At 46.1% G+C, this 21,099-nt stretch overlaps 1 protein-coding gene across 1 annotated transcript in view; it reads left to right on the top strand.

The window, feature by feature from the left end:
• The first annotated feature begins 602 nt into the window (after nt 1–602).
• LOC144172495 (alcohol dehydrogenase [acceptor]-like) overlaps nt 603–21,099 on the top strand; it is a 132,676-nt gene continuing 112,179 nt past the window's right edge. The window contains exons 1-3 of the mRNA XM_077701188.1: nt 603–747; nt 8,395–8,597; nt 18,680–18,866. Coding sequence (XP_077557314.1) covers nt 609–747; nt 8,395–8,597; nt 18,680–18,866 — 529 coding nt within the window. The 5' untranslated portion in view covers nt 603–608. The remainder of the gene's footprint in view (nt 748–8,394; nt 8,598–18,679; nt 18,867–21,099) is intronic.

Here is a 21,099-nt window from a genome sequence, read left to right on the forward strand (position 1 = left end):
CCAGGTTGAGCTTCTCTCCTTCTTTCAAACTATATACGAGCCTTGGAAGTCAGTAAAAAAAATATGCAATTTCTCTTTTGCAATCTGATAATTCGCTATCCTCCGGGTCTGTTAAAACGTTTCTAAAGAATTTTCCGAAGAGCTACAAGAAGGAAATATTATGACATGCGATACGAGCTTTTACGATATTAATCAAAACCATGCGCAAAACAGTAAACATTGGACACGAGGAGAACGCCAGGAAGAAATAAAAAAAACCGAATCGCTAGAAAAAACATGCTCCGCGGCATTTTTTGTGACCGCAAACTTAATGATTTCCGCGTATTCCCATAAGTAAGGCATGCGGGCCCTGTTTTACCACTATTTATTAGCGCGAAGCATGGCTTTGGGGCACAGCTGTCTAGCGCAAGATTCCTGGCACTGGTTTCAAAAGACACTGACTAGAAAATAGGCAGCTCTATGACACTCCAAGCTGCCCTGCCCTGGCCTTTTTAAATGTTGTCGACCGAAAGAAAACTGAATATGCACGCCAAGTGGTCATCCGTTCGTTTTCTAAAAAAGATATGTATTAGAGAAGCGCTACTAGGCAGTAGCACAACATCCAGGCAATGGACATAGCGCCTTATCACCCGAGTCTTCTACTTAGCATTCTTAATTATGTGTCCATGGTCATATTTTTTGTGGAGACACCAACAATTGACTTCCACCAGACAAGCCCATTGCCAACCGAATATGATTACATTATAGGTAAGCCCGTATGCCCTTGATGATAATGACGATTTCTGTGCTTTAACACATATGTCAGTAAATTGCGTAGCTGCCACAGCAGATATAGCTGTCTATGAGGCGATTCTCATTATATATGAGACGATCCTATCTGGCAAATCTGCCAATTGGAAAATTTTGTAAAATATTTTTGAAGAAAACTTTTAGGTAATGGGACACTAATACATTAGTACACGCCATTGTGTAAGTTCGCGGCGCTATTTGTGGCGGAGTGAAAAGAGGTTTCTTCAAATTTTTGTGTATTGGCCACGTGGGAATACAGCACGGAGATTATGTCCAAATAAAATTAGTTCCAAACCGCTTTAAGACCAATCGTGGTTTTTCCAAAAATTATAGCTCACACTGCACGCAGAATATATTATGAGTGATACCGAAAATATTGCATGAACAGACAGCTCTTTCGTGTTGGCGAACAAATTTGCATTGGAGACGCGCTACAGTGTAAGAGATGTAGCAGAACTTCCACAGGTCATGTAAGTGATCTTGTGTGACGTATGCAGAGTCTCCCTGAACTGCAAACGGTAAATTTGGCCCGCAGTAGCATTGAATACATTTCAAGTTAATTTTTTTTACTTTTGGGTTGAACGCTGTGAAGCTAAACCTCGGGTACAAGGCGCACTGTAACGGAGGGCTCCGGGCAAGTATTGATCACCTTCCAAGCTTTAACCTGTGCCAAAATGTCGACAGGCGGGTGTTTGTTCGTCCGCAATCTATAAAGCGGCCGCCACGGATGGTATTGAAACCGCATCTTTTAGCTGAGCAGTTACCGCGGCGGCTCACAGAGTTCTAATCAACGTTTGTGGCAAGAACTTTCTGATAGTGTGGTGACCTTAGGATACGAGCACAGTCAAGCACAACAGTTGTTACCCAGAATCTGTTGCCCGGTGAATAAAATAGCCGTCACTGAAAAAAGAAAAAAAAACACCTACGTAATCTAATAATATTAGAACCCAAGTCCTCCCAGCAGCAGCTTAATTTAATTCTCTGCCGCTGTGCTATCTGCGCTTTTTTATTTATTACGTTTCCTGCGATATCTGCGCAAGTTCCCCAGAGGCGAACAGTGGTTGTTATCGTTGTTGAGGTTTGTGTGGCTTCGGTATGTAGGTTATGTCTTCATTCTGCCACTGTTAGGGGCCGTGCCAGATGTTCTGGAACTGTTGAAACAGTTCAGCAGGCGATCCTGCTCCCCTTCATTCTGTTTAGGGAGCAATTTGTCGGAGATGTTTTCTCAGCCAGGTGCAGTGTTTATAGTTAGCCGCGGCCGTGCACTTTGGAGTTCCTCTTTAGTTAATGGTTCGTTTATGTCCTAGTTGGATTGTCCTTGCTACAGCTGATAGTTCGATCGGGAGGAACAGTGGTTATTAGAAGCTGTTTTATTTCACTTAGCGGCATGGAAGGAGTCCCATCGTTGTAGTGAATGTCTTTGTATGGCCTGTTGTGTGACAAGTTTGGTTGGTTTAGTGCTTATGAGGCACCTTAGAAGGTTGACGGATTTACATGCGGCCATGTTCCCTTTCAGTCTAATAAAAAGCAAGCCCAGTCATGAGTTTGCACCTGCGTGGCGTACTGGCCGACCTGTACGAATAGATCGGAGATTCGATGTCCAAGTTTGCGATTGCGCCTTTGCTTTTGCCATTGCTTCAGTCATTCCTTTCGTGCACCCTATATATGAAGCGAATGTGCGTCCACAAGGGGTTGTCTGGGGTTAGGTCTATCGTTTCAGGAAACTCGTGCATCTGCGTCTGAAGTCCACGAACCCATGCGAAAAGGTAGTTTATAGGGTCCAGGGTATCTTCTTTTGCCCATCAAAATGCTGTTCAATCGGTTCTCTTAGCATGTCCAATTTTTTTTATGGTGTGCATTGTAGCCAGTTCAGCTTGTATTGCATAGTGGTCCCTTCCGCGTTTTCTGTCGATGCAAATCCAGCTGTGACCTTTGACGTTTTTACTAAATGTGACATCTGGGTTAGTCTCTCTGGACACACTGTTGTCGACGTCAGTCGGTGTGGGGAGTTAGAGAGAAACAAGGGCGTGATGTTGCATCGTTTAAGCAATGTAGTCCCTTTCTTGGTGGTACGATGATGGCGCCATGGTGATTAGGACCAATAAAGTACCCGGTGATGACGAGGGGATTCCGTTTGTAGATATGTATAGTTGACCTAATTCGGAAACCTAGGGTGGTAATGGTGTCCTGCGGGATGCTCTAAATAGTAAAGATGAGAATTCTGGCTTGGCTGAACTATGAGGGAAAATTTCCAGCGAAGAGTGAACAATTGGTAGGATGAGAGAATGGGCTGTGCCGTGTGGCCCTTGGATATCAACGGTATTCTGAGGACTTTGGTTCGTATTGTAATCCCGAAGATTTAAATGGTCAGTATTACTTTTTTACAAGGCCGGGAAGTTTGGTTGGTTTACTTGTATAACGTGCTGACGATATACGATATACAGTTCCGTTGCCAAATCCTCAGTGGTTCTTTCTTTCTTGGTCTGCGCGAGATGAAGGATTACGAGGGGGCTGTAGGCCTGGAAGCTAATCTTTTCGGCGGGAAGTACTTTTTTGTACTTCTGTGCTTGGTTAGTCTCCACGCTGTCCAGTCCTTTAACGAAAGTGTGCAGGAGGGATGCGTTGGGGGTCGCCACGGTATTCTCGAGAGCAGTAATGCGAGCGGTCAGGGCTTCTTCAGTACTTAGGGTGGTCTGAGTTGCGGTATTGCGGGTTTTCTGCACTTCGCGTAATGCTGCACCTAGTTTCCGATCGATGGTGTTAGTGTCCCACTCCTTGTGAGTAAGCTCAGTTGGGTGGAAAGTGAGGGAGATCGGCGGTCAAGGAGAGTCGGCAGCAGCTTGGATACGGGTTTCTTGGGCGCCATTTTTTTAGTAGCATTCCTGTTGATGTAGATCTTTGACTATTTGAGTTATGGATGGTTGGAGGGTTGGAATATACCTAAATGTAGAGAGAAGTATGGAGAAGAAACCAGGGGGATCGGGAGAGGGGGAACAGTTGATGTCTCTGCGATTACTTGCGACCAGCGCACCTGTTGGTAATCGAGCTACTTGACCTTGGTTCCTGCTTGCTAACCTGCAGATTTGTGGTTTGTGTCTTGAGTTTCGTTGTCAGGCAGTTGGCTATCAGTTTTTAGGGCAGTACTTGCCGGAGGTAAGATGGGGTTGATCACACAGTTTGCAGTGGGGAGCACATTAGCGAACGAGAATGGCATCCAGGATACCAAAGGCGATGTGCTCAACTCATTCTGGATTCGACACAATGTTGGCGGTGGCCTAACTAAACGTAGATATTGCATAATTGAACCGAGCGTGGGTATTGTCGGCATCTGATCATGACACAGCCGACTTTGACGCAGCATGTTACTGGGGCCTGTTGAACGACGAGGCTGCCGTTGTTGTCTCACCCAGCATTTTTGCGTGAATTTGGTTGGGGTAGTTTGTTGCGACTAGTTCGGTTGTGTTGTTATCATTGATGCATTTGCCAGACCGTAAATGAATCCTCGGACAGTGCCCGGTGGACGTTTTATGTGCCGTGAGAGCTCCATGAATTCATTGGCTAAAGCTGGTCCATGGTTATCAGGGAAAGTGCGCAGTCCTCATTTTTTGTGATGTTACTAAGAGTTTCGCGTGTTCTCCACCTGGAGAGTCACAAGGGGCAAACAGGCCGATGAAGGTATTTTCGTGATCGCAAAGACGGCATGGGTATTGCTTGTTCCTGTTGATGTTTTTACGTTGCTGTTAGAGTGCGGGGGATAGACGACGCCGTAATAATTTTCCGACAGCTGCGAGGCTACGCCGCCCCGAAATGGGCGCGGTTGGGGAGTAGCGGCTGCGGAGCGCTTTGAAGGCGGGTCCGCTGTTGCTAACGAGTCTGGGGTGCTGGCTGTGATGGTCGCTTGCGCTTTTGTTGTAGATTGGATGTTTTTGCTTTGGTGTTCTCAGTAATTGTTGCCAAGAGCCTTTCCTTGAAATACTTCCTCCACTTGGCTCATCAAAGTGCATGCTTACTTGTGTGTTGCGACTTGCAGGGTATCGAGAAGAAGCTGGCTACAGCCAAAATGTCGTCTACTGTATCCTTGGAAGGTAAACGGTGATATCGCCGCCCTCAGCCGTTGATTTGGTGGAGAGCGGCACGTTACGTGGCCTATAAATGGTCAGCTGGTACCTTACAGCCGCAAACTAGGTGTCTCCGTGATGCTGGACTCTCCTCAGATTTGACGGCAACAAGCAAAACTGAATGCTACCGGTTTTACCGGTCGTTCAGGCTTAGCAACAGACATCCGATAGGGCTTTGCTCTAACCTCGGTGGCCCTCCAGCGGTTGATGAAATGAGTGGAAGTGGAGGAAGACTACGCGTCATTCCGTGCCCGGCGCATCTGCGTTGGCCGCAGAGAAGTCAGCGAAGCGAAGCTCAACCACTTATCCGGCCGCTTGGCTTGCCGAGGGCTGGCGGACTGTGTTACTACTTCACATGTACAGCTACTTGCACGCCAGTTCAGCAACTTCAGTTCGCCTGCTGTGGAGCTATTTTAACCGGTTATTCTGGAATAGCTGGGCATTTAAGACACCTTCAAGGAGTGTCAGAGTTACTTTGGCGGTACCCAGCTGGCGGTATTAAGTGTGACCACAACACTTTGGTCTTTAATTGTGTAATAGGATGGCATGACAAGGGTTACAGTCAAAAGTAGATTTACTGAAGTTGCGAGGAACCCCGAATTATTTTGTTAAATCGAGAGCTTCCGTAAGTCTAGTTAGGCATTTTGTTTTCAAATAATTCGGTACATTAAGTATATACTGTAGCGGCATCAAGCAAGCTTACGGAGCGCCGCATTTGGGAAGCGTAAATACTCTCAAATAAAATTGAGGCCCACGCGTATGAAAAGACACCACGAAAACTTCTTATCAGAACAAACAAGAACGGCCGCAGGGAGATTACAAATTGATTTCTCACCAAGAAAATCAGTGATCTTTCCTATCGTGCCCTTTGTCAGCAACGGCCGCGTGAATTTTTTGTAAGTCTGTTGTGCGTCCAGTGCATCTGCTGTATCCTCGCGCGTTCCGGCAAACATCCGCAGCAGACCAAGGACCTTTATCCGTTGACCCGATGTCGGCACGGCAGTTAGGATATATTCAACGCATTCGCAAGCGTCTTCTGCCGCCGCTACCTTTTTCTTTTCTTGGAGGGCTTCATGCCCCATGCGCGCGTAACAAGGTTAAGCGGAGCGCTTGCTTGCATACATCGCTCCACGCACACGAGTAGCAATGCTTGACAGACTATAGGACTAACAACTTGACTTTCAGAAAAGTAACATCAGTTTTAACAGAGAACGATGTCAAAGGATGGCAAAAGCACGGGCACTACCCGCGAAGCAATGGTGAACGAATAACACAAAGCACGCCCTTAAAGATGTGACCCCCGAAGACCGAGTTGGAACAGCGCCTATGACGTGAGAAGGAAACTTTTTTTACGGCTTGCGCCATTTCGTGAATACAACTCAAAATTACAACTGCCCTTTTGCGCCACGCAGTTTCGTACAAGCGAGACAAAGTTGGTCCGTTATGTTATCTTTTGCGCCCCATGAACCAATTTTGAGCGCTCTCTAAAAAACACCAGAAATCAACTCTTTTTGAGCTGCCTTTTTGAAAAACATTTCGTTAAATCGGGACAGATCATGCTATTCGTTTCGTTATTTCGAGTGACTTTAAACATTGTGCTCTATGGGGAACTGAATAAGGATGAAGATATACCTTCGTTAAGTCGGGATATTCGTTGAATCGGCATTTGTTTAATCGAATCTTGACTGTATGTAGGGTAACCATCCGTACTGCAACTCGCGGGACTTCTCCACATAAGGGCTACTGTCCCGCGTCCCTCAAGAGGTTCGAAAATCTCCAAAAATGTTCTGCATACTACCAAGATTCATCAAGAGTAAGCAAATACAATCCCATGGTTTGTGGGCAAAGTAGAAGATGCCAACGTTATGTCTTGGGGAACGTGCATTGCTATAACAGGAAAGGGACGTGTTCCATTAGTCATGGCACGCAGAGACACTCGCAAGTCCAGTAAGGAGTTCAAAGAGCGAATGACCTCAATATTGCGGCCAGCTTTATGACTCCTGTCATGAAGCTGGCTACAACACGAGGAGGCATAGTGCAAAGGGAGACAATTAGCTGGTTCCGCTTGCTCGAACAAACGTGCTATTGGTAGAGTTACTAACAGCCTAGCCTTATTCACGGACTTAAATAAATCCGCGAATAAGAATACTAGTGCGCTTTCCCGAAAACGCACAGGCTTGGTTAGACGACCGGTTTTACTGAAGTCTATAGGGACTGCGGGTACCTAGATGCGCCCTCGAGGGGCCCCTAGGGAAGAGCGAAGAATGCGGCAAAAATATTGTCGCTTCAGCGTGTCCAGCCAAGATCAAGAATCGCCTCTTTGTCTGCTTAGCGCCATCGTCTGCTCGTATGCTAAGCGCCACTTAGCAGCCGATTTCGCAACAGCTACGCCGCTTAGCAGATGCATTTGAAACAGGCCACTGGTTCATGATTAATGCCCCGGGCAGTGCGGGTGCCCGCCGCCAGCGCAGGAAAAGCATGGGGAGAGCGTACACTGTGTGCAACCCGTAACGGCGCAGAGAGGCCGTGTTGCGTGAGGTGACCTACCGAAGATGAGGGTCAGCATACGTCCGTGAATAAGATTCCTCTGAGCAGGCTTGTTCACATTCTTATCGCAGCCCTATTTAGATTCTCATTCGCAGTCTTGCGGAAAGCGATTAATAGCCTAGGGAAAATAAGACCCCTAATAGGTTTGACAATAAGATTAGAATGCGAATGAGTCTGTGTTATTGGACTTCGACCCCTGCAGCGAAACTCTTAAGAAGCCACCTGGTTTTGAGAACTGAGCGGTCGCAGGCCCGTATTTTTCATTGGCGGCATTGGCGGCATTGGCGGCATATTTATGTGCGCGGATGCATAGAGTGTCACAGGCCGCCCATTTGAAAAAAGACCGGTCGAAAAGTTATAAACAAAAATATTGTAGCTAATTTCTCTCTGTGCTGTGTCCTTGTTCCCCACTGGTCATCGTGGCCCCAATTTCGCCAGCAGGATTGTGGTCAACCTAGTGGTACTCATTTGTAAATTTGCGTATATTTCTAGTAATTTACTTGGAACCAAATTGTTTAATGTCACAAGAACATTGTGCCTTGTGCGGCGTACTTGTTCCTAAGCTTTTCGACACCATGTGCGCGCCGAATCAGCATCTAATATTGGCAGTTTGCCGCAGTTTGCGTCTTTTACACTGTGGGTTCGCTTTCTTAATTTGTCCTTGGGTTTAAGCACGTGCATTGTGTTTTGTTGTTGTCAATCAGATACAAGCGGAATGCAAGAAATCCAGTCCCTTTCTCTCCCAGTAGGTTATAAGGCCAGTCTACCGGTTGCTGTTTTTTCAACGGTATTTTGTAAACTGCTGGTGATCATCGGTGCTCCCACCCCAGCTGTATGCATCGACGAAGACATAGCTGCCAAATTTTGTTTGTGCATAACATTCGATTGGGTTTCCTGCTGTTTTGTCTTTGAATTTGATATAGTGCGTTCACTCGTGCAGTTGGCGCAGGTTCGGCAGGATGCGTGCTGGCCAACCGTCTGTCAGCAGACAACAAGACGACCGTGCTCCTCCTCGAAGCCGGTGGTCCGGAAGAGGCGTCCGCGCGAGTGCCCTACTTCACGCCCCTGTTGCAGTTCACTCGCATGGACTGGAAGTACCGCACTGAACCACAACAGAACGCGAGCTACGGATTGCCGGGCCGCGTGAGTCTCCTTCCGTTTTTAAAGGATCATTTTATGAAAAATTACTTGTTTACTTGACTGAAAATACTGCTTTGTCTCGAAAATAATTACACCAACTCTATCGCAAATTTTCAAGAACTAAGAAAGGAAAAAAAAATGGATGCCTTACTGCCCTGCGAAAGTGTATGTCCAGTGCAGCTGTTGTTAACCACTATGTATGCTGATGGGGGAGGGTATGAAATGTTCCTTGTTTTGTAAGCGGGCTTGTCGCTTGCACGTGGCTTCTCTGGCTCCAAATGCCGGGTCATGACGCATGCGCTGAACGTCTTGAGCGGTAACTGCTGGGTCCTGCCTAGCCTGACGCATGCTCTAGCCGTCAGATAATGTCACCTTCCCTTTTTGAGAGCAGCTTCAAACCTAACCTTTACCAGAACACATGGGGGGTTCACATTGCTATCCGGCGCCTTATCGTCAATAATGCAGTTTCGGTGCTTGTTTTGGGTTTTTTTACATGAATAATGAGCTCTACGCTGCAGGCCTGATTAGCCTGACCCACGCGGTCGGCATCGGTGTGAAGGAGTGTTGTACTGACTGCGCCTGAATGTAGCGTTTACTCGGAGTTTTAGGTTTAAGAGATGCAAGATAAGCGCATTAGCGGGCAATAATATATGCTGTCGAAGCAATAGTACCCTACATAGCATTGAGGATAATTGAGGGTAGCAAGGGTATTCAAGTAAAATGCTAGGGGAAAAACGTTGTACAGGTAAATGCCGGGACAAACGTTTTACCTCACTTTTCCCGCAAGAAATACCAGTCGATGAGTGTCCATTAAAAGCTGTTTGCCACGCGTTAAAAAACACATGATTAGTGGCGTCGCGATAGGGGTTGTCCAATGACCTCACAGACCTTAACCGCACGTATCAAGAAAGCTGCTTAGTGATTAGCATGTCAATAAAAGAAACTCCGGGTGGCTGTAGGTTATGATAATTAGCGCGTAACTTTGAAATCCGTTCAAACGCTCTCTCAATTTTGTTAGTGATTATGCACTCAGGAGGAACAACGCACACACAATGACTTTGAAAGCGAAAATGTTTCATTCAGCCTTGTAGCAACACTTTTACACATGCAAAAACGCGATACATAGAAGGTGGGGAATGGGGATCAGATCAGACGAAGCTTACAATTTCAACGAGGGAAAGTAAATAGAAAGTCTGTGAGAACTCCTGGGGCGTCTATGCATCTATGTCACAAAAATAAGACGAAATTCTACCAATTTCTGTCTTCAACTGCAGAAATGTTCGGCGCCTATGTTCACTCAAATACGATAGCGCCAAAAAGTTGCGTGGACAGCTGCGATGGTTTAAAAGACGATGGTTTCAGTCATGCTACTTAAAGGGGCTATGCAGACGAAATGTGTTTGTTTTATTCGAAAAATGTCGTGTTTTATAGTGCCCCCAGCGCTTGTCCGGCAGCAAATGATGCGCTATTCATTGAGAAATTAATCAATTTAGGTTAAATCTTTGATTCTCTGCCCTTCCCTCCCCCCCCCCTCCCCCACCAATCATGTGTTTTCATGACGTCTGCCATGAAATCACATAGGCGGGTGTTCAACCGAATTTCCAGTGCGTCCTTGGCTCTGCAGCCTTGCTTACCTTTATTTCCTCCAGATGGCGCTACCATACTTAGCCGCGGAACGTTGTCCGCCGTTGCTTTGTTTTTGACTGTATTTGCACCTGGCTTGGTTTTGTTACAGTAGAAAGTAATCCATTCGTTAAACACGTGGTATGCTCGACGAACAGGGTGACGTAACACAACGTCACTTACTCCAATTGGCCAGTGTCCTATAAGGTAACTCCAAAGCGGCGGACTGCTGTGCAGTAAAACAAGCATAGTGCGCAAGTACCAACAGCAGTGAGCATCGGTACTTTTATGTTTATGTGTATTTTCGCAACTTTTATTGTTTACCCCACCATTATTAGAGCTGTAAAATGAATATGCATGACATTTCAGCGTGAATAGCTCTTTTGAGAAGCCTGCCTAATTTGCGTTTGCTTTAGCGAGCCTCAGCCAACCGCACAGGTGGAAATATGGCATCACAGGTTCTGTTGCGGGAAATGAGCTAGTGGATCGCATGGCGATTCCCTTTTTTTCTTAATTATATAGTTTATTTGAGCGAAGTGTGGGTTAAAAGTGGTGTCAGTATGATTCTAACGAGGCAATCTTTCGAATGAACCAAACTTGCGTGTTGTCGGCATGGCCCCTTTAAGGGGTACTCACCTGATCATATTGCAATGAGACGTACTAATTCATGCCCCGCGAGATTAAACAGCAGTGTGTACCAGTACGAAATGTTTTACAAATTAATAGAAATGTTCCTAACGGCTTAGTTTGCTTAATTAGAAAGAAATCACTCATTTCCTGAGATAAAAAAAAGAATGGCGTTTCGATTTCACTTTATGCGTTTATTCAGTTTTCACTAGATGGCGCTAGCTGTATGTATAGCAAGCAAGAGAGTTAATTGTATTTCACTATAGAAGTGACAAATTTCTAAAATAAGCACACTAGGCCGTTGTGAATATTTGCAGGTATTTGCTAAGCTTTTGGTATTGATGCACGATGGTTTTTACGTACGTGGGTCATGAAGCAGTAACTCCCATAGGGTTGTTATTAGGTGAGTCTCTCCGAAAACGCTCCCTACTTAAACCATCTTTTGTGCGAATGCTCTTACTGAAGGATGCCGTGGAAGCATTGCCGTTATTAAGCCTCTATCGCGCTGAACCTTCGAATGGAAATCACAGCCTTGAGTGTTGTGCCTCTAATGATAGTCAATGTAACCCGTTATCCCCAGATGCCCACGCCACAGGAAGCATCCCCATTTTCCCCGTTTCTCGGTCGCTTTTTTTATATTGAACGAGGGTCCTTGACACAAACTGCCATTAAAGAGTACGGCTTGAAAACAGAAAATGTTGTGCTGCTTTTTTTTGCTGCCACTGGTACCGATTGGAGCAGTATTAATATACTGGCCCAAACAATGGCCAGTCTTAACGCAATTATTAAAAATCCGGTGCCATGTCTACTAACGTGAAAACTGGGGCGGGGCAAATCATGCAGTGTACAAGTAAATTCTTGGCGCCTTGGCGTTTTTGCCCATGAAGATGGAACCGTTGGCGGGTAGATATACACAGCTTTGCTGTAAGTCTCGTGTCTTTGAAGCACGAAGCGTTCTAACCCGAGGCGTTGGAAAACGAGCATCTCGGTGTGTTCTTTTAGTACGCGTTTTTCCACGAAGATGACCCGTTCTAGCGCGAGGCGTTGGAAAACGAGTGTGAGTGTCCGGGTGTTTTAGTACCGTGACGTGATACTACAACGTCGTGAGACGACGACGACATGAGAATAGTTTCGGTTTTGCTGAAACCGGCACCGAGCGCCTGTCTTGTTCAAGTCCCTTCGTCACAATACGCCGTCAAGACAAAACTCCATGACAGCCATTTAGTCAGTGGTGCCCAAGCAACATACTATGAGTCGCGCATGGTACGAGGCGAGGTTAAGGTCTAGATCTTGTCCATTGCCGCTCGGCTAAATGCAACTCTTTCCAAAAATGAAGCTGCGCACGCAGTAAAAAGTAATGAGGTGTGTAAAAGTATTCTATGAGTCTTCATCCATCTGCTAGTAGACTTGGCCCTCAAGCGCCTAAAACTTCGTCAGCGGAGAAACATACGTTTTCTCTGCAGCACTTCAAAACCTCCGCCATGGGAGTGCGTACCCCTACTGGAGCAAATAGTCAGCTGCCGCTCATGTGGCTTACTTTTACTGGCGTGCCGCATACTACACGCGACGTCGTAGACACGGCCAAGTGTCAAAATATCTACTGCCAAATTCTTTGCGCGTAACGAGGGTGCTTGTCTCGGAAGCGGTCCGTTATCTGCGTTCGCGCGCGTGAAAAGAATAAAATTGAATAAAAATAGCTGATACAAAAATTGGCCGCGTATCTGCTTCTTTCGTTGCAAATGTCGTCAAGAGACTATAGTCTTTGTAGACATTTGCCAAGGAAATGCCTCCTTTTATTTTCCTGCTCACCTCTCATACTGTTCCTGTACCGTCGCGCTCATCCCAAGGTAAACACACCAAGGGTTTGCTCAAGGCGATTTGAATTTACGGCGTTACACTGCTACAAGCCGGGTTCCTCGATGCCAGCGCTGCAGTACGGCGGTGACGCGCGTGAATCGAGGCGGTCGACTTCAAGGTTTATAGAACCGCGTGGCCGTGCTCTACGTGCGTTCCAAGCAGAACGTGGAACCTAGCAAGTGGAACAACCGATTTAGCCATGGCAAATCCCCCCTTGTTGGAGCGTGCCAAAATCTTTGAGGGCATCATCATCATCATCATCATCTTTCGTTGCGGTTGTCGCGTGATTTTTTAGATGCCGCTTGGAAGCGGCGCGGGCAACAGCCCGCGGCCGTTTTCTGCAGTAGATGTAGAATATCATTTGCTATCAAAAAACCAAGCATCCGTGAATATTTGTAATAAAGGAACACTGTAAATAATTTCCTGTCTTATATTTGCGTAATGTCTCGCTCTTGTTAAACGAACTTGACAAGTATGAACATATAAACCGCGCTTGACGTTTACCTTTGGCTGTGAGTATATAAGACTATTGCGCAATATCTACTTTGCTTTGGCCGGGAGGCTGAATCGAGTCACAGACAGGCATTTGATAAGGTTAATCATTCATACCTGCTTGCCCTATTTCAGGCATATGGGTTTCCCCTTGACTTTGGTCAGCTTCTCCGAGAATTGTATGATAATTTATCCAGTGTCCTGGTTATTATTGGTGTGGTACAGGGTGAAATTGCAATTCATAGAGGTGTCAAACAAGGATGCCCCTTGACGCCGCTTGTTTTTGTCTTTTGTCTAGACCCCTTCATGAGAAAACTCGTTGATAATCCCAAAATTAGGGGTCTCCCCCTGCCCGGACAAGGCTCGGTTAAAGTGTCTGCGTACGCAGATGACGTGACTATTTTTATCCCGGACACTGATCCCCTCACGGCTCTTTTAGAGGACTTCGAATTTTATGCTCGACTTTCAGGTGCCGAGTTAAATGTCACAAAAAGTGCTGTCTTCCCTTTTGGAAACGCTACACTCGCCCCCGTCCATTACTTAAAAATAGTTCGAGACCTGAAGATTCTCGACGTCATATTTACCGAAGAAGGTGTTTCTCCAGAAATGTGGCCCGAGTTAGTTGATGATATTCAAAAGAATGCTGTCAGGGATAGGTCTTTCAACCTCTCTTTTTCGGAGAAACCGCGTATGATTAAACGCGTTTTTCTTGCTAAATTCTTTTTTGTCTCCACGATTATGCTGTCTCCCAATCCTGTTACGCACAAAGTGCCCCGCAACATTTTTTTTCTTTCCTTTGGGTTGGAAGCACGGAGCGTTTAGCGAGGGATGCCCTGCGCCTCCCACGCCGCTCGGGGGGTATACTCTCCCTTTCCTCGACCTCATTAGCCAGTTGTTGGAGCCTTAGAGTCTTCTCTTCACTTCTCAGTGACGTAGAAGCTCCGGGCAGACCTTTGATTCGATACTTTCTCGGTCCTTCTAGACGGGTTCTTTGTCCAACTCTGGCCAGAAACCTGCACCCCAGTGCAGCTATCCCATCAAAACTCTTCAAGGCCATCATTAATTTAGCTAAGGAAATTCGTGCACTGGATGCTGATCTCGATTTTGTGAATGAACAACCTGCCCGGCTGTGTGAAAAAATAGTTACTGCGAGATCGGGCAGACGTGTGGAACCACCAGATTTCCCCTGGTTACGGCTGACTTCAGGTAGGCTGCCAGAGGAGGCCAAAAACATCCAGTGGCAAGAAGCGTGGCGAATTCTTCCGACAAAAGACAGATTATTTCGCTGTGGAGTAACACAGAACTCTTCCTGTCCCAACTGCGGTCAACCAGAATCCACGGCTCACACTTTCTCAAGCCGCAGTGTTGCGCGTTGCTTTTGGCGCATGATACACTCCAAGTGTATCAGCTCCAAGTTTGGGGCTTGCACGGTATCAACTGAGATAACAGTGCCCTGGCAGACCCCTAGGCAAACTATTCGTAGTAATTGGCGATTATATACTACGGCGTAATTTCTGCAGGGCTGTAGCACAGAATCGCAGGCTACGTATGCAGTGACTGTTGCTTTCCTTTTTCAGCCAACACCTTGTGACCTGTTTGGAAGACGAGTTGGCCCTTTTGGGTGAGGAAGAGTTTCTGCGACATTGGTCTACCCGGTTTATTGAGGTTTCGAACAAAAGGGTTATTATTCATGCCAGTTTTCCAGACCTGTGTCCTTGGGGATTTCCGTTGTAACAAGTGATTTTGGTACTAGAATTGTGTGTTAGTGCGGTACAGTACCCGTTGTTACATAAAACCAAACCTGCTCTGTACATTGCTGCATTCTTAAAGCGAATGTTTTTGTATCATTGTCTACTTCACATGTTAATCTTTTGGTTGTAAGCAACTCTAAATTGTTTGTATGTTAATCTTTTGTCTACAATCAATTTGAAGTTGTTTATGTGTTTATGTAAGTGTCTGTTACTTGCAGCCTTCGCGCTCTATTAGTTTTGTAGGAACCGGCGCTGCACTTGTTTAACTGTTTCTGGTTGTCACGTTGTATCATTGATACCAGGATTTTTTGACAATACATTTATCCCTTCAAGACCGACAGACAAACAGACATGCAGACAGACGAAACTTTGTCGGTTTAAGTAGCCCAAGAAAGACTATCGTCTTTAAAAAGGGCACATATCTTCTTGGGAATTGCCTTTAAATGCACAGTAACCAATGTACATAGTTCCCTCGAGGTTAGCAATTTTGTGTATACAGTCCTTTCAGAACGGCAGCGTAGACATTGCCGATCTTCTAAATCAACACACCTAGACCAATTCGGCATTATTTGGAGCCCTAAGTATCCTGGGATGATTGTTAACGAGCGAATCACCACCCCCACACGTTACCCGCTGCACTGACCATCAGACACTACTAGAGCTTGGGTACCACTTCTCCATGCACGAGTGCAGGGTCAACTGAGGTCTATGCGTCAATAACTTCCTCCACCACACCTCGTTTTCCAAGGAACTTTTTTCCGTCTGCCGTATAAGCCAGAATGAGGTTAGTATTGCTTGCGGCGATAAGAAGTAGCAGAGGATATCTTGAAGAAGGTGGATAATAACCCTGCACCCTATTTCTAACTTTGCTAGTCAACCAATGACCTGTCTTCTTTTGCTCCCCCTTCTGCGATTCTCGCAATCGCCTTTCCTGCTCAGGCTATGGGAACAGAACCCGTGTTGCGTTTGACTGTCCTGTCTAGTAGCCGCACCCTTACGTCTCTCACCCGACAATGGTGTTGCGGAATGGACGGTCCCATTCCATTCCAATTCTGTTCCACTGAACTGCAACTTGCCGCAATTCCATTCTTTTCAGTTCCGCGGGATGCCAGAACTTTGTCCACTGTCGCTACTGCAATAACCGGGCAGTCGAAGTCCATCCCTCTTATCTCTCAACGTCAAAAAGCCTATCGGTGGCTGTATCGAATAACCCACGAGAGCAACATAAGGCTGACGTTATCCGATGCGTTGGTAACTGCAAAATTATGCATACATGTCGCCAAACGAGGGGGATAGTAGCAGGTTGGTGGCACCTGTCGTACGGAACAACGGTCCCTTGCATTCACAAAGAGGAAGCGTTCTGGATACCTATTATAGTTTTTTTATGGTCAGGATGTTGTAACGGCTTACGTTTGCGAGGTGATAGAGGAAGCTATAAATCTGTTTATGTTGCTTGTTTCGTTTTCTTGCACAGGTTGTTGCGTGTTAACTTGCTATGTGCTTCGTGTGTTATGACTCTAGCGCATTAGAATGCTGGACCTAATTCACAGTCACGTAGTGCATACCAATGTTGCTCCCGGCCACATGCGGTCGAAATTATTATGTTGAAGATTTTGAGGGAATTTAAAACCCTGAGAAGAGACGCTATCGCAAAAACGCGAGAGAAGGTAGGGCAACTCTACAGAACTGCGTGTACAGATTGGCATTCACCGTGTGAAAATCACCACCTCTTCCACAGTGAACGCATTCCGCTTTGTAATTGTCCTGGAATAAACATAACACTACCAGTTTCCCGTGCAGAATTTCTTTCATCTTTCTGCCTTCGCCTGTGAGGCTCATGCAGTGCTCTATCACATGTATGCCGCGAGCCCTTCGTGGACGTTTTTGGGGTCGTCTGAAGGGCTAGGCTTTTTATACTGAACGCATGCCAGCTGGATGCTCTTATTTGGGGATGTTAACGCGGTCCTGATACTTTTGTAAGGCCGAGAGCGCGAGAAACATGTCGTGACGGCAACCGTGGCAACATAAATATGTAGTCTGGAAGTCTATCCACACTAACCAGCTACCTATCGATCACGACTTGATTAAAACGTGAAATGAGGCCTCACTCCCTGTATAGTGGCGGTGACCGAACTTTCAAGAAGGCAAGTACAAACGAGGAAACCGTTGTGTTCATCGGAGGAACGCTGGTACTACGGCGAGGGCTTTTCCGAGCAGGTGTTTCATACACATTGCTCAACACAGGTAACAGCGAACTATACCGCAGATACCAAGCGCCACAGCCGGCACGAGAAATGAAGAGTGGGCAAAAAAGCTCGGCGTGAGGTTTCGAAAACAATTATAATAGTGCCGCGAACCACCCATTTGGTTTGTTATTTATGTTTTGCTTTTACCGCCCGGCTGCACCGGTCTGCGTTATCTGTGTGCCAAGGGAAACGCGTGTTTCATTCTTTCTTTCTATGCCGCCTGTGTGTCTCTTCTGATAGGGGAGAGCATTCCGAACCAGCGTGAGCAGCCTAGAATAATCATATTTGTTCTGGGTGTAAATCGACGGTTCGAGAAACCCTCGCGCCGAAAGGTAAAAGCCTGCAGAGCAGACATCGCGGCTTTAATTCGAATTATCGACGCTCGCCTTTGCACGTTACATTGTTGACTGCCTCTTCGCCCCCTGTATTCTTTGAGTTGTTAGGGGAGCACAAGTTCGCTGCAATAAACTTGTTTTCCTTGAAGACAACTGCGTCGTCTTTGTCCACGTAACAATAGTTTTGGTTGTTGCAGTAGTGATGGCTGACCCAACGAAAAGATTTTTACCGGCTGCTGTAAAGTTCTTTCGAGCCGGTGACCGTTAGCTGACATTCAGCCGCAGAGCGGGTTTAGCAGCCAGTTTGGCTGTGTAGGTCCACATCTAGATCGACATATACGGTCTTAAACTACAGCCCACTCTATTCCCGTTTTGATACGGGCAAAAGGCGCCTAATGCAAATTTTCTTCTAATCCTTCAAACTTTGCGGCCATTCCAGGTCCTTTTCATTCCGGGATCGAGAAATATGGAATGAATCCGGACCCATTCCAATTCTATAGAGTGGTTATTCTGCAACACTGCTCCCTACGTTATGCATGCCATTGGTCCCGGCTTACAAACTGAGTGTTCGGTCTCCTTGCCCAATAAACTCCTTCTCGTGGGTGTTTCCATCTCAAAGTTTTCACTGCAGTGAAGATACATTAGAATAGACGAGAACAATTACCAGCTCTCTCAGCATTTTATCTAGTTATTATTTTTCACGTGATTGTTCCGGTTTATTGCAGTGGTGTTTTCAACAGTGCACGAACTAGCCAATACTATATCGCCAGCATTCATTGTGCACAAGCACTGGGAAACTGCGGTGAAGGCGCCCTGTAATGGAGGTGATCAATACCTTGAAAACTAAAACTGTTTTCCGCCAACACAGAAAACAAGCGCTATTTAAAAACACAGGACGAGGCGCGGACGGGACAAGGGCTTGTCTCGTCCACGCCTCGTCCTGTGTTTTTAAATAGCGCTTGTTTTATGTGTGATAATGAACCAACACGCCAAAACCTTTTCCCTTCTGAAGAGTTTTTCCCACTCATTACACCAATCTATTATTCATAAATACCTGTGGGTGCGTGCCGAAGAGAACGCAAGTGTACCTAGAGTCATTTCATAGCAGTGGTGAAGGCAGGGTTTTTTAACTCTTATTCATCGTTTTTTTTTAGGTCAACGACATGCCAAGGGGCAAAACATTAGGTGGAACCAGTTCTATGAACTACATGGTATACTCTCGTGGGAATAATTATGACTACGACAGCTGGGAACAGAAATACGGGGCTGAAAACTGGTCTTACCGCCACGTGGAGCAGGCGTTCAAAGACATCGAAACATCATACCTTGACAATTTGACAGGTGAGAAACTCGACTAACACTTTGCGACAAAGAGAACTGCTGTGTCTTATTCATTGACGGCTCAATGCATTTTATAACATTCAATTGTAAATAACACTGCGTGAATACGGGATTTCACGCCGACTTTACTTATTTTGACTGTCTTTCAAGCACTTAATTTAAACAGCAACAACAGCCGTTCGACAAATAGCTCGTGGGACTTCATTTGTATATAGAGTCACATGTACCTCTTCGTCACCGTCTTATTGTTTTCGACCTTTAGAGAACTGTTGAATTGAGAAGGAAACGTGATTTCTACGTGTCTTCGCGTACGATGATGCACAGTGATCGCGGTGGCATATAGGACGGAACGTTTCTTTATTTCATGGTATTTTTTTATCAAAATCACGAAGGAAATGCCACTTTGTTTCTTTGCTTTTGTTTGTTTCATAAAGAGATCCTAAAGGAAGGAAGCGCAATTATCTCGCTTGACAGCCACGTTTATTTCACCCTCATTATGGCGTTAATAATAAAGGAGTTATGCCGGAAAGCAGTGATCGGCGTTATTCAGTAAACACTAGACGGAGAAATGTGAAGCATGTTGTGGTTCAGGACGCGGAAAGCGGGACCGGATTGGTGCAGAGGCGAGTGACGCAATACAAGGACAGCCAATCAGCGACGCGCGACGAGGGGTGAAGGGAAGCGCGGCGGCAGCGCGGTGTGACGTCACCTGAAAGGCTTGAAAGCCACTTTTTCAAACATTTTTGGTCGCATCCCGTTGCCCATTGTAGGCGTGAATGAGTAGTGCAATTTGTAATTTTTAGATTGGGACCAGTGAAGGGACCGACATGCGGAAAAAATATGGAACTGGAAAAACGGTGACGGAATGCTCATGCCTCATACCAGTAGCGAAAGCAGTGCCAGGTAGCCAATTCCGTCTCTAAGCGACAGAGCTATACCCGACCACTCAAGAAAGGAAAGTATGAAATGTAATTTGTTGTCCCAAACAGTCACATTTAACGCTGGTTTCTGGAGATGTTAACAGGAACTACGTTTCAGAGACGATAGTCTTTCTTTGGCTAATTAAACACAGAATTTTGGTCTGTCTGTATGTCTGTTTGTATTTCTGTCGTTGACTCGATTCAACCACCCAGCCAAAGTGAAAGGAAGTCTCTGCAATGGTGTTATATACTCCAGCGAAATCTAAACGTCTAAGTCCGGTTTATAGGTCCATACTTGTCAACATTGTTAAACAAGAACACGACATTACACAAATACAAGACAAAAAATTTATACACAAGGAATATTTACAGTGCTTAAAAAATTCATAGATGCTTGATTTTTGCGAAATGAAATACTACATCTATTTCAGAAAAAAATTAGCAGTGGCTTAGCTCGGCTATGCCAGGACATACATAGCGTGAGTTAAGGTTGAGCTTATTATTCTTAGCTTTCCTGGTTGTCTAAAATTAGCTTGATTATCATGCTTACTGTTGCTTCAATGACACACATGGAATACGCATTATGTGACACATGTGGCAGCACGGCTCTCCAGGAGCCACGCGAAACTGCTCAACCTCGGCCAGTGTAGCTCACGCTACAAAATTCCCACTGTCGCCTGCTGTCGCCCGCGCCACTATAGCTTCTGGCGGCATTTTGAGAATTAAAGCGGCAACAGTTACGAAAGGTCCCATTAGATAGGTTTGATTGATTGATTGATTGCGGGGTTTAACGCGCCGACGCAACGCAGGCGATGAGGCGCGCCGTAGTGGGGGGCTCCGGATTACTCTACTTGAAAAAGGCGCTAAAAAATACACAACACGAGCACGAAGAAGGACGGGACGGATGCGCCAACGCATCCGTCCCGTCAACGGGACGGACATGCACCAACTAGCCCAACAACGTACTTTACTGGCTCCGGATTAATTTTGACCACCTGGGGATCTTTAACGTGCGCCGAAATCTCGTACACACGGGCGTTTTTGCTTTTCGCCTCCATCAGAAAAGCGGCCGCCGCGGCCGGGAATCGAACCCACGACCTCGTGCTCAGCAGCGCAACGCCTTAGCCACTGAGCCATCGCGGCGGGTCATTAGATAGGTTTCACGTTCTGCTTGGAACGCACGTGGACTAGGGCAACACGCGTCTATAAACGTTGAAGTAGGCCGTATCAATTCATGCCTGTCTCCGCCATACGTCAGTGCTGGCATCGAAGCACCCGGCCTGGAGCAGTGGAACGCGGTAAATTTAAATTGA

Source organism: Haemaphysalis longicornis, unplaced genomic scaffold (genome assembly GCF_048455015.1).
Source record: "Haemaphysalis longicornis isolate Haplotype H1 unplaced genomic scaffold, Haemaphysalis longicornis Haplotype H1 scaffold_23, whole genome shotgun sequence".
NCBI classification, from domain to species: domain Eukaryota; kingdom Metazoa; phylum Arthropoda; class Arachnida; order Ixodida; family Ixodidae; genus Haemaphysalis; species Haemaphysalis longicornis.